This window comes from Diabrotica undecimpunctata, chromosome 2 (genome assembly GCF_040954645.1).
Source record: "Diabrotica undecimpunctata isolate CICGRU chromosome 2, icDiaUnde3, whole genome shotgun sequence".
Taxonomy (NCBI): domain Eukaryota; kingdom Metazoa; phylum Arthropoda; class Insecta; order Coleoptera; family Chrysomelidae; genus Diabrotica; species Diabrotica undecimpunctata.
In genome coordinates, this window is record NC_092804.1 from 158823490 (window position 1) to 158838480 (window position 14991).

At 31.8% G+C, this 14991-nt stretch overlaps 1 protein-coding gene across 12 annotated transcripts in view; it reads right to left on the minus strand.

Annotated features, from left to right (window-relative positions):
- Positions 1-14991, minus strand: part of dlg1 (MAGUK family member discs large 1) — a 1569679-nt gene that overhangs the window by 830966 nt on the left and 723722 nt on the right. The window contains exon 1 of one of the 12 annotated variants that reach the window (XM_072523866.1): positions 11348-11497. The exons of the other annotated variants lie outside the window; for them this stretch is intronic. Within the exon in view, the coding sequence (XP_072379967.1) occupies positions 11348-11482 (135 nt within the window). The 5' untranslated portion in view covers positions 11483-11497. Of the gene's footprint in view, positions 1-11347; positions 11498-14991 lie in introns of those variants that run through there. 12 annotated transcript variants of the gene reach the window in all.

Below are 14991 nucleotides of genomic sequence, written 5' to 3' on the forward strand. Positions count from 1 at the left end.
CAGAATGAAATAAAGCAAAATAAAATAGAAAGCGTTGCTAAAACATGGAATCTTTCTGTTCTCGTAAATAGTGCTTAATACCAAAAGCATTATAGTCAGGGGTAAATGTTTTCTGCATATATTTTTTCTTTTTGTTCTAAAAATACCTTACTTATTTTTTTGGCCATATTTTAGTTGTTATTTAACTTAATTATTTAGGAATAGTTCAATATAGTCTTCAAAATTACACGTTAACTACCTACTAACACCCTTTGCAGCCCATAAGATCTAATTGTAATGTATTTTTACGGCGCTCCAGTAAATAATTATTATCACACTAAATCCATCTTTTTTTTTATTTCAAATTATATGTCTCGACTGCTGTGGCCATTGACACGAGGAACTGTATTACAAAAAACAATAAATTAAGTTACATTGATATCTAAAAAAAAAAAGAAAATACAAAACTAGCGGATGATTACAAAATTGAAATATAGGTAGGTGATACAATTACAACAGGTGATATAATTTACAGTTTTTAAGGAACTATATGACATTAGACATATTGTTTTTGGATTTTAAGATATCACATAAACTTCCGTGGATACCATGTTGCCATGATACCATTACCACGTGCTGCTGCGTAGTGGTTACATTCCACAAGTATATGGTGTACACTTAGACGGGAGTTGCAATATTGGCAGTTTGGAGCTTCTTCGGAAACCATCAGATATCCGTGGGTTAGCCGGGTGTGGCCAATTCTAAGCCTTCTAATGATGGTCTTCGATTTTCTTTCCGTAGTAAAAATTCTAGGTTCTAAAATGTTTGGTTGGATGAACTTTAATTGGGTAGTGCACCTGTTCCATTGATTTTGCCACATTGTGGTAGATAACTTTTTAATTTCAATGATTATATCTTGAAACATTTGGACTTTTTCATCTGTAAGGTCAGAGCGACGTGCTTCATTTGCTGCGTGGTCAGCATTCTCATTTCCTTTAATACCAACATGTGAAGGATTCCATGCCATCGAAACCGAAGTGGTGTTTGACTTAGCAAGTGCTGTACATCTTTCGTGGATCTCATTAAATAAAGGATTTGATGTGTAGATTTTCCTAATCGAATTTATGGATGATAATGAATCTGTGCAGATTGCTAAGTTTTTGGTACCCTGCATTGGAACCTCTAGAGCTTTAAGTATAGCGTACAGTTCTGCTGTGAATATACTGGTCATCTTGGGTAGTCTATACATTGCTAATCTGTTATTTGTGGAAGTAACAGCACATCCGACACTTTCTTCGTCTTTAGATGCATTTGTGAATATTATGTTATCAAACTTGCCTCTATTAATTATGTCGTTAAAAGTTTGTTTCATGAGTATCGTAGAGGTTTCCATTTTCTTATATCTGCACAAATTTACGTTAAAGTCAGGTAATATTTTTAGCCAAGGTGGAGTATTGGGCTGAATAATGGGGGTGGTAAGATTTAGGTCAAAATTTTCTAAGAGTGGCAATAGAAACTGTAGTGATGAATTGGCAGTAGCTCTACTGTGTGCTCCTGTTAATTGAAAATTTTTAATAAGTTGGAAAGATATATTATTTGGGTTTGCAGAGACCTTAGCAAAATAGGAGTTTAGTAGACGTTGTCTTCTAATATTTAGAGGAGGTTCACACGATTCGACATATATGCTTTCTGTAGGTCTAGATCTGAAGGCTCCAAGGCATATTCTTAATTAAGTGTTTTGAATTGTATCTAGTGATTTTAAATAAGTTTTTGGGGCAGACATATATAATATCGATCCATAGTCTAACTTAGATCTTATTAGGGCTCTGTATAAACTTAATAGGACTTCTTCTTCAGCTCCCCATTGTCGATTGGCTAGTGATTTTAAGAGATTTATATTTTTTAAGGCACTGGCTTTAGTTTTTTCTATATGTCTCTTCCATCTTAATCCATCTTAGTTTTACAGGTAAAAGCATATATCAGCGTGCTAACTATTTGTAGAAATAACCTCAAATTGGAAGTCTAAAAAGAAGCCTCTTTTTAAACTTTAAAAAAAAATACAAAACTACTATGGCGATATCTTTTTGAACATATCTAAAAATTTAAATAAGAAAACTTGGCAATCAATTTATATCTCTGAGTTTGGCGGACAAGGTAACGATTAAAAAAATGAACGACCTATGCCGGTACTGCATTAAGGACAAGTGCAATCTGATTATACAAATCAAACGGGGCTTACGCAGAAGTTTGACTGCGAATGTGAAGAAAAACATGCTTTGCTTTGTTTTGTTTGTTTGTTATTTGGTAGATACCCCAGTCGTCAGAGAAGAAAATGTCACTGAACGTCTAAAAATCATACGAACAAGCTGAATTTTGCCGAGAATATTAATTTTGGGACCTCAAAAAATATATAAAAAGGTTTACCACTTTTCCACTGGGCTTCCCCCTAAAACCTCCCTCGTAGGGTGGAAAATCGCAAAAAAATCGATTTATTACGAGCCGTAAAAAAATGTTTTAAATAAGAAAGATAGCTGAGATAATTCTAAACAAAAATGTTTATTAGCACTTTTTTTGTAGAATTAACCGTTCTCTCGCAAACAACGATTGAGGTGACCGTCGATGTTGAATGTCAGTTACACGCGCGAAATCAATGTTCAATAAAATTTGTATCAGCTCGACGTTAAAAATTTGATATCTTTTGATTTAAGTGTTCTATCGACCAAACTCAAGATGCATTTTAAAGTTAGGTAGTTCAGCTTTCGTATACAGTTTTTTGTATTTTGCCGCAAATAAACTCAGATTTTATAAAGGTGTTAAATAAATAAAACGTGGAGCGATTTTGCCATCTTTTATTATTCTCAGGAGATCAATACAATCTATCCCTTTTATTGACTGGCCACTATGAAGTTTTTATTACTAAAGCCTAACCTTGAAAACCTATAGCATGAAATTTTAATTTTGAGTTTTGGCAAGAAATGTGAAGTATTTGAAATATTCCCAAAAAAAACGCTGAATTTAAACTTTCACATAAACAACTATCTAAAACAATAAAAAAAATTTTTTAATTACACTAGTACGTTTTTTAAAAGCACCAAACTTCTGATATAAACTGCATCCAAAACCGTCTTCTTGGATGCATTTCCCGTGACGTGCGATCGTTTGTAATGTAACATTATATTCTGCGTTTTTTATTCATATTTCAAATGTTTCATATTTGTTGCCACAACTCAAAATTGAAATTTTATGTCATAGGTTTTAAAGATCGATCTTTACGAATTAAAATTTTACTACGAGCTGTCAGTGAAAGTGATCAATTTTATTGCTCTCACGAGAATAAAAAAAAATGTCAAAAATCGCGCCATGTTTAATTATTTAGTTAAATTATTAAGTTATAAGTTTATTCTCTAAAATAAGAAAAATGCTTACAAAAGCTGCACTCTCTACCTTTTTTTTCAAAACGCATTTTGATTATTGTTGATAGAACACTTGGATCAAAAGATATCAAATTTTTACCGTCGAGCTAATACAAATTGTGTTTAACATTGTTTTCACGTGCATAACTGACATTCAAAATCGACGGTCGCTTCAAGGAGAACGGTTTATTCTATACAAAAAGTGATTATAAACATTTTTGTTTAAAATTACCTTAGCTACATTCTTTATTTGAAACATTTTTTTCTACGGCTGATAGATTCTTGGTAAATAGATTTTTTGCGTATTTAGGTGGGAGCTCAGGGGTAAAAGTGGTGAACTTTTTTGCATCTGTTTTAAGATTCCAAAGTTAATATTCTCGGCAAAATTCAGCTTGTTCGCATGATTTTTAGGGGTCAACTCTCTGATGGACTGCACTGAAAGAGATGATGCCGGACAAAAGAAGGTGTACATGATTTTAAATATTTGGGCGAAAAGGTAAAAAACACGAAAAGTCGGCCAAAAATATAAACAATCTAAAGTTCCAGCTATTGTAACAGGTAGCTCTATGGAAGCTATAGAGCCCTATAGCTGATGGAATATGCTCGTTTAAAGATTGAGTTTTAAGACAGGTTTTCTAGTGGCAACGAGAAGTTTCTATTGAAATTATTATTGAAATTATTAAAGCGGATGATATACTTATAAATATTTAAATTGTACAAGTTAATCTAATAAATAATTTGTACAGTAAAGTAAATAAATGTTATAAATCAATTGTGATTTTAGCGTTAGTGTTATAAGACTGTAAATGAATTAAAATAGGTGTTAGAAGACTGCAAATAAATTAAAATAAAAATTACGCTGGTGTCAGAAGTGAGGTATTAAATAAATTCTGTGAAAAATGGCTAGGACCGTAAGTTATTTAAAAGTCACAGGTTACGACTAAAATTGGAAGATAAAGAATTACCTTCAGTTAAGATAAGGCTGATTTAGTCCAACATCTGAATAACTCCATGCAAGACGAGAGTTTTGATCAAGAATCCTATATGTTTAAGGACAGGAGTGCTGCTGTGATCTCGTCGATTACATCGTTAGAAAATAAAGTTTCTTGTATTTCCAAAGTTTCTACGGATATTGATTTTTAAAAAAATATAATTTCTAACGACATTTCTCCTTCTTAAACAAAGATTCTGCTAATATATCTTTGAAAATCTCTAAGGTTACTTCTAAGATGTCTTCTCTTGACGATAAAATATTATTGTTCAAAAACAAAGTTGCTATCGATATTTCATAAAGATAAAAGAAACTGAAAAGATTTCCTTTTTTAAACAGAAACTTTAAGACACTGAAAATTATATGGAGGAAACAGGGACAGCATACACGGAACAGATACAGGAATTAACTACAGTAAATATAAGAGACAACGAGACGAAATAAAAGTTGGAGCCAACATTTGAAGGAAGTGGAGGTTCTTTTCGTGTTAAAGTCGCAGCTTCCAAGAGAAAATTATCACGGAATAACTACACAAAACAGTTTGAATATGCTGCAATAGTGATTAGATGTTCAGAAAAAAAATTGCTGTAAACTTAGGTATTGCTGTGCGAGGAGATGCCTTGGATGTCCATAGCCGTAGAGCAGACAAATGTTTTCAAACAACTTAAGAAAAGACTACCAGTATCTACATGTCTACCAGCTGTAGCCTAAAAATTGGGGACAAAAGCGAGATGAAGCTTTTCAACAATATAAGTTAGATAGTTCCAGGTTAGCGCGATATGCTTATCCAACAGCTCCTGAAGATGCGATGGAAAAGTTAAATGCTCCAACATTTATTAATTGTCTTCGAGATCATGAAAAAGACTGCAAAGAACACTGCGATAAGCTTGTCACAAGATGCTGGTCGATGTCTTTTCCGCTGTCCTCAAATATTAATCAGCTAAGCACGCCTCCGGAGGTTACAGTAAATATAGAACTATAAAAGAGAAAGAAAATGAAGACAAACTTGACCAGATTGTTAATCTGATCTGAAAGGAAAACTAAGACCATAAGATGCTGGAATTGTGGTGAAATGGAAAATGTTCGAAGTTAAAGTAAGCACCATAGATACAAAACAAATTAAGAAACTCAATTTAGACACTCTAAGCCAGCAAGAAAAACTAGAACGGTTAGACCTCACAATAGCAACTTCGACCCGGAACTTTTCCAAGACCATCTAATACTAATAGCTTCTTTAAAATGTCGTGAAGATAGTCTATACGTAGATGGAGAAATAAACGATAAAAAGTGTACATCGTTGGTGGATACTGGACCGACCAGGACCTTTATAAGTCTGACAATTATAAATGGCAGTAAGAAACTTTCACCAAAAACGTTGCGACTGCGGACTGCCACAGGTGAAAATGCCATGAAGAAATTACAGTAGTTGGACAGAAAAGTTCCTTCATACTGTCATAGGTATCTATTTATTTTTTTTTTGCATTCTTCATTCAGCGACCCTTAACAAAATTATCACCAGCCGCCATTGATTAAGATGTAAGTTAAATAAACCAAAGTATTAAACGCTAAGCTTTTAAATAAAGGTTATATTTAGCAAAATATTTTTTAAAACTTACAATATAGAAGTTATTCTTTCTTGGAAATTTAAGTCGAAATATATACCTTCTTACCAAAACTTCTAAATTAATTTTTAATTGAAATGTTTCGTTTAACAGTTTAATTACAAATTACGTCAAACTTTATTCCACAACAAATTAAATACTTAACATTTAATAACTTGAAAACTTTTCAATTGGAGCATATGAAAACCTTTGATATTTTATTTTCGTTGGACGGTTTTAGCGTAAAATTAAAACTTGCTATTATATTCCTACGGAAAATTTCGAAATAGCTTGATTATTGTTCGCTTGTTCATATTTTACTTTACAAATTAAAATTTTATACAGTACGTAAAGCTTTCAACTAGCCATAGGTAATATACATTGAGGTAAGTGTGGCAACTGCGCTTTCTCGGGTTTATGCGATGTACGGAGAACTATCAAAATGTTGTAAACCGATATTATTTTTATATTCTTATTAGATGTTATTAGTAAACGGCGCCGGCGTATTTGATTTACAGCTGGTACAATTCGAATATCGTATTACATGTATTAGTCACATTTTTTAATTTATTATTAGAGTAATTGTAGGATATTCCTTAGTGTCGTCGAATATTGGCATAAACTCGAGAAAACGCAGTTGCCACACTTACCTCAATGTATATTACCTATGGCTAGCTGAAAGATGACGTATGTCATAAAATTTGAATTTGTAAAGTAAAATATAAACAAGCGAACAATAATCAAGCTATTCCGAAATTATATTCCTACGAAAAAACAATCGAACACAAATTTAACCATTCTCTTATTATATATTTTCATACCAAATTGTTCACAGACCGAGGAGGAGACAAGAGGGTCTACCTTTTACGCGAATCAAATTAAGAGAGAGCGATTTTATTTTTTATTGTGCAACAATGTCTGTATTTCTACAGGATGGGGATTATAGTAGGGAGAAGGAATTATTACTAAGGGTTGGCTTAAGTACTGATTCTAAATATTAACGTCGGAAATTTAGGATTCGGTACAGCGAAAAATATAATATTTTTTTTGCATGTGAAAAATTAAACAGATTTGACGAACAGATATAACAAGAACTAGAGAGGAAAATCCTCTCTAGTTCTTGAGCTGAAAGCATCGACGATCTGCAGGAGCTAATCAATAGAGTTGACATGGAATGCACAAATTGGGGACTGTCGATAAATATCGATAAAACTAAATACATGGTGACCAGTAAAGTGGATATCGGCGTAACCCAACTGATATTAAACCAACAACCGCTGCAGAGAGTTCAGAGATTCAAATACCTTGGATGTTGGATTACCCAAAATCTAGATCCATCCTTCGAAATACGATGTAGAATTAAACAGGCAAGAAACTTATTTCAAAACTTCAAGCCTCTATTATCCAATAACTCATTAAATTTGGAAATCCGTGAAAAGTTTACAAGATGTTACGTGTGGTCTGTACTTTTGTATGGATGTGAAACTTGGACTTTAAACGCCGATATCATGAATAAAATCGAGGCGTTTGAGATGTGGTTGTATCGAAGGATACTAAAAATTCCATGGACTAGCAGAACCAGAAACGAAGAAGTTCTTCGAAGAATGGGACATCAACGAACTCTATTAAATATTATTAAGAGGCGTAAACTAGAATAACTTGGACATATAATCAGAGGACCAAGATATGAGTTCCTTCGGCTAATTCTCAACGGTAAAATCGAAGGAAAGAAATGGATAAGACGGAAGAAACTCTCTTGGTTGAGGAATTTGCGGCAGTGGACAGGTTTGACAGCGGACCAATTGCTACACGTAGTGCAAGACCGAGATCAGTATAAAAATATTATAAGCATGGTAGTCGCCGACGTTCCGTAGGGATATGGCACTCTAAGAAGAAGAAGAGAGGAAAAGAAACCAATATCAAAAATGATTAAATACAAAAAATGAGACTGATAAGATTGTCTAAAGGAGACTCAAGCTAAAGTTTTAAAAATGATATGCCGGAAGAAAAATGAAGCTAGGTAAAGAAAATAACATGACATACATTTAGTCTAAGCGAGATATAATGTCAGCAATAACAATGGATAATTGAAATCAATATTTTGAACAACTTCTAAAGGAAGATAGGCCACAATTTAAGATACCCACGAAACTCAAACAATAAACATCTTAAATACATCAGATCATTAAAAATAACAAAGTACCGGGTCCATATAACAGCACTGCAGAGTAAATAAACTACTAAACCAGCCAAACTGTATACTAGTTTGGCTAAACTTTTTCAAAATTGTATTAATGACAATCGCAGATGAATGGAAGACATCATTCATATCCACTATACACAAAAAAAGGAGATAGGATGACTGTAACAACTACAGAGGTATTGCCGTGTGCAACTCAATAAGTAGAATATACGAAAAAATGGTTTTAAAATATAAAAGAAAACGAATAAAAAGATTTCAAAGCGGAGTCACAAGCAGAGTTTGGGTTAGAAGGAACTGTTGACCATTTGTTTTTTATTTCACAGAATATTAAAAAAAAAATAGCTGTTTATCAGGAATTGCATTTTTGAAGTTATACTTCTATACGCACGGTCGACGTTGGAAATTTTTTTTTTTTTTATTTCAACTTTAACGTGCTCGGCTACTATGGCCACTTACACAGGTACTATAACATGAATTTTCATTACACAAACATTAAGTGTTACATTAAGAATATGTTACAATAATACGGAATGATAATAATATGTCATACAATGTCTAAATTAAAATCTAATTATATTTTTTGATATAAGTGTTCATCTCTAAGGAATTGTAGCACAGCTTTTATTTGGTCAGGGTTGTTTAGGATATCTCGTACTTCACTTTTGAGTTTGTATTGTAATCTTCTCGCCAAATGTTGATGGCATTCAGTGAGAATATGTTTGATTGTCAAATATGATTGGCAGATTTGACCGGAGGGACGGATGCTAGAGGACATTAGGTAGCCGTGTGTGAGTTTTGAATGTCCTATCCGAAGTCGTCTTATCACAATGAGATCTCGTCTTGAGAGGGCTGAATAGTCAAATGTAGGCTGACTGGTTATTGACGGTTGTATTTCGTGTAAGATCGAACGGTTAGAGTTCCAATGCTGCTGCCAAAGGAGTCTGGTTCTTCTTTTAATATATGATTTTAGGTCCTTACAAATTTGAATTTTATCGGTGATTTCAGGTGATGCTGTAGCAAGTTTAGCATAGTGATCTGCAGTTTCATTGCCTTCTATACCAATATGAGATGGCAGCCAGATTATGGTAACTGTTATGTTTTGGGACAAGATAATTTGGTAAGAGTCTAGGATCTTTTGGACGATTGGATGATCAGTAAATATATTTTTGATAGAATAGATTGATGCTAAAGAGTCTGTGCATATGGCAACCTGCTTATTAGGTGGAGATATATGGTTAAAAGCTTGCAATATACTAAATAATTCGCCAGTATGAACGCTGCTGATGGCTGGTATAAGTGATGACTTAATTAGTGAATGAGAGGTTGTAACAGAGCAGCCTACTCCTGTGTCATTTTTTGAGGCATCCGTGTATAATATTAGGTCGTATTTATTTGTATCTATAATGTCTTTAAATGCATTTATAATGATCTCTTTCGGATGTTTATTTTTATCGAAGTTGGTGAGCGAGGTGTTAAATTTGGGCGTGGACATGATCCAAGGAGGAGATGGAGGGAGATAAAGCGTTGGAAATTTGCATGAGAGTGAATCTGTGAAACCATTACATATGTAAGATAATGAGTAAGAGAGAGACAGAAGATATATTTTCTCTCTCTTCCTCTCTCGAGAATAAAAATGTTCCTTTTGTATATATTATATTTAATATATATATATATATATATATATATATATATATATATATATATATATATTATATATAATATTGTATATATAATATATAATATTATATATAATATAATATGTATTAATATTATTATTTATGTGATATGTTTTGTATTATTTAAAATTAAACGTTTATAATAAAATTATTTTAGGTAGTATTATTTTTGTATTTCAAAATAATCACTGATTTACCGAGAACTGTCATATTTGAAATCCGTTAGTGTCATGTCTAATTGGCAAATCCTTTACGTGTTTGGTTCATACGCTGGTGGTTGTGAGTTCGAATCCCAATTATGAGTTTCCCTTTTTATTTTTGAAATATTTAAAAACCTCACGTTAATCTTATTAAATATATGTAATATACGCAAAAAACATAAATTTTAAAATAAAATGAAAATTTACAACATAATCCGAGTTGTTGGTTTTTGATTTTTATCTTCGTAAAGTAAGTTATGTATATTGGCAGTTTTAAATACTTATGAATATTACATTTTAATTTATATTGTATTATTATATTGAATTATGTTGCAGTGTATTTATTGTATTGTAATTTTTATATTAATAACAAAATAAACAATTTTACTGCAGAGTATGTGTAAATTTTTTTTTGCATTCAACTCCTTTTATACATATATAAAAATAAAAATAGATATTTTCATTAAAATATTAATACAATCCTTCATTTACTATACTCCTATTACAGGTCAAATGTTTATATGCAGCAAACGATGCACCATATACCTATATAACTAATTCTTTGTCTCTTTCTGCTCTCTCTTACCTATAGCATTACAGATGTAATGATTGTGCAGATTGACTCCCATATAAATTTTTAACGGCGAACGCGTGTATAGAAGTATAATTTCTACCGGCAGTCCCACTGGACTGCTACACCCGTTTTTTTTATTGTATATAGATTTACAAAAAGCTTATGATAGCGTTCCACAATATAGTGTGCGATGAAAGAGATGTAAGCTACTGCTAACGTAAAGAATATGAACAATGAAAACTTGAAATCAAAATCAGAAAAACCGAGTAATGTGTATCGATGGAAAGCACAAGAACCGAATATTAGAAGATAAAGAATTTATCAAACATTGAAACACATACAAATTGAGTCAATGGAAATAGAGTTCTCAAGACATTCACCAGGAAAATCTAGACTATAAAGAGAACAACAAAATTAAAGAAATTATGGTATAGACATATGGTACAAATAATGTCTTAAGAGCGCTCTTCAAAACGAGTTTTAATGTGGATCCCTCATGGTAGAACGAAAAGAGAAAGTCCCCACCTACATAGAAAGAAAAGGCACCAGGATATGTATATGCATTTAAATGTTTCGTTAATAGGTCCTTAAAAGAAAATTTTTAAATAATAAACAATACTTTTTTGTAAAAGTGTCTTATTCTTAACGCATAAAATTTTATTTGAACAATCTCCTATAACTAAAAGTATAAAATATTTACAAAAACTCACCCTGTGCTGCGATACATCCGATATAGAGAAGGTATCCACCACGGAATCGAATCGCACTGCTTTTTTGTGCACTGATTTTTTGCGTGGACACAGAGAACACATTTTCTGGTTACTACTGTCTTTAATAGTTGGCATAGTTTTTGCATTATGGTTGGTTTAAACCGCTTGTAATTATTCACTAGAAATGTTTTGAATGTTCTGCTTATTAGTATAATAGTCTTTTAATTAATTAATTTGTAGAATTACTCATTGCGATGTAAAAAATTAAAGCATCTATGAATCCAGTTCAGTTCCTAAATATAAAAATTATTGATAAAAATTGGGTACCAAATATTTTCTCAAAATAATAAATAATAGACTTATGTGGCATTTGGAACATCACAATTTACTTATACCGGAACAAGTTGGATTTCGTCCTTTGAGATCTACTATAGACAATGTTTTACATTTAGAAAGTCAAATTAATGAAGCCTTCTGTAACAAACAGAAATGCATAGCTGTTTACTTTGACATCCACAAAGCATTTGACTTAGCATGGCGACACAGAATATTAACAAAGCTGCAGACTTGGGGAATTCAAGGAAACATCTTGGCATTTTTGAATAACTTTCTAAATGAACGCAAATTTTCAGTACGTAGTAATGGAGAACTTTCTAGTATTAAGTCTCAAGACAATGGAACACCACAAGGATCTGTAATTAGCCCTACACTTTTTTTGATAGCAATGAATGCTGTTATAAAAAATCTCAAGAGACCTGCACAGGCTAGATTATATGCTGATGATATGATAATGTTTATCAAAGGAAAAAATATTAACTCGATAGTCAAACTTTTACAAGAAGAACTAAATAAAATCGAAAGTTGGTCTAATAGGAGTGGTTTCTATTTTTCAGCTGACAAGACTCAATATATTATTTTTTCCAAAAAGCCTATTCACACTAACATGCCTGCCTTAAAATTCGGCACAAAGTTTTTAAAACGAAGTACAGAGATAAAATATTTAGGCATAACATTCGACGAAACTTTAAGTTGGAAACCACATATTAAAAAATTGGCGATATCATGTCAAAATGGTATAAATCTTCTTAAATGTTTAGACAAACAATGGGGTGCTGACGGAGATACATTATTACTGTTGTATAGAAGCCTAATCCGATCAAAATTGGACTACGGATGTATTGCATATTCTTCAGCGTCGAAGTAAAATTTAAAAATCTTAGACATCATACACAACAATGCATTACGCATAATCTCTGGAGCTTATAGAACAACTCCTGTTGCAAGCCTCGAATGGGAACTTGGAGAGCCATCATTACATCAACGACGGAAATTACTTAGTCTATCTTACGCTTCAAAACAATCATCACTACAACCTGACAACCATTTTCTTACTCAGTCATCGTTATCAAATATCAATATAAGAACACATTTACCATTTCAATTAAGGATCAAAAACATTTTAAACTCTATTGAAATTTTTAACTTTCCCTCGACACATTCAGCAAACGTAAACACGCCACCTCCCTGGTTAATACCTTTGCCTACTTTAAATTTAGAACTATCATCATATCATAAATCTGAAACTAATCCACAAATATTTATAAGCAATTATAATAGAATACTTTCTTCTTTCCCTGAATATACCAAAGTTTACACAGATGCATCTAAAACAACTTCTGGTGTAGGATCATCATTTGTTATAATAGACATAATAAAAAGTTTCAAATTGCCCATAGAATCCACTGTGATAACTGGAGAATTGTATGCAATATACAGAGCTCTAATTCACATACAAACAGTCAAACTAGATAAATTCCTTATTATTACTGACTCAATCAATTCCCTCCATATACTGTCAAAAATGTACACTTGCAACCCGGTTGCTAAATTAATTAAAAACAAGATGCAGCAGCTGGAAAACAAAACATTAGTCTTCGTGTGGGTACCATCACATATAGGCATTAAAGGAAACAAACTAGCTGATAAAAATGCTCGAGAAATAGCAAATTCCCCAAATATCAGACCGATAATAAAACCCCCTAGCCCTAAAGCCCCTAGCCGTTTGCTTCAGGTTGTATTAACCAGACTCCGATTAGGACACAGCAAACTTACACATGAATATCTTATGGAGAAGGAACCTCAACCAAAATGTACGAGTTGTGACGTGCCGTTAACAGTGAAACACGTTTTAACGGAGTGTCCCAAATATAGTGCTGAAAGACTAACTAATAAAATTCCATCAGTTATAAGAAGCGATATTTTTGGTGAGTGTACCAGTGAAAATATTGTGAAATTTTTAAGAGACTGTAACATATTGAACCATATATAAGTATGTTATTTATTTGTTATTTGTAATCATTATTGTTTTCATTAAATTCATCCGTTAATAACCAATATGGTTGATGCGGCTGCCTTTAAATAAAAAAAAATATATATATTTTCTCATATTATATTTCTCATATTATATTATTATTATATTATCTAAGGTAATTCAATAAATTTCGTTTTGTTTTTTGAACACTATATTCTCACATGTTTTGACAATACATTCAAGAGAATACTGCTTTAGTTCATTTGTAACGATAAAGCTAAGAAGGGTAGCTGGTAAAAATCTGAACGTTCACAGAGACTTTAAGAAGTTTTCGCTGCTTAATTCTGGAGATTCATTGGGAGTGGGTAAGGATATAATAATTGATTGAGAAATAACAGACAGATCAATAAAACACGTCAGAAAACATATTACAGAATAATCAATGCAAAAATACTAAAATTGGCATATTTATCTATAAGCTTCTGAAAATCTGAAAATTATATTTTTAATAATAAAGTAACAATATTTAAATCAAATATTATGATTATTAACTCTTTAAAAATAAGGAAACATGTATTTATTAAATACTCAAAAGCAATTTACATACAGTATTTAAATAAATTGAAATAAAACTTTAAAACAAATTAATTTAAATCATGAATGTGTTGCTTGTGTGAGTCCATTTCAAAAGGTGAAAGAAATAATAAGTTAGACTTACTCACAATCAATTTAATTTAACTAATCGGACGACCGGTTTCGCTTTCTATAATATGCAAAGCATCATCAGGTCACGATACAAAGTTAAAATGCTGAAAACAATAATCCCATATTAGGGTGTTGTCTAATAAAGATAAAAAACATAGGTAGGTGATATAAATTATATAAATTACAGTAATTATGCCAATATTACATGTCTGTGGTTTTATAAATGAATAAAAATAATAATAATAAAATGTTTAAGCAGACAAGGTAAGACCCACAAATTGGTAACATCGTCTATTAAACTGTAATGAATCAATAAATAAATAAACATTACTTACATGCCGGTACTCTATTAATTGATGGTTGAAAGAACATGGTTCAAACTATCTTGGATTGTTGATTGGAGAATTCAGGTTAACTATTGTAATTGTTTAACGGTAAACTGGGAAGTTCTTGAGGAGACAGATTTTATCCAATGAAGTAGAGATAGGTGGAATGTATTGTTTGTTTTATGAAAGTAATGTTCTATACCATTAATTTCTTTAAAGTTATTTAAGTTTATTCTAGAGATATATAGAGAGACATTTCATAAATATATCTCTAGAATAAACTTAAATAACTTTAAAGAAAT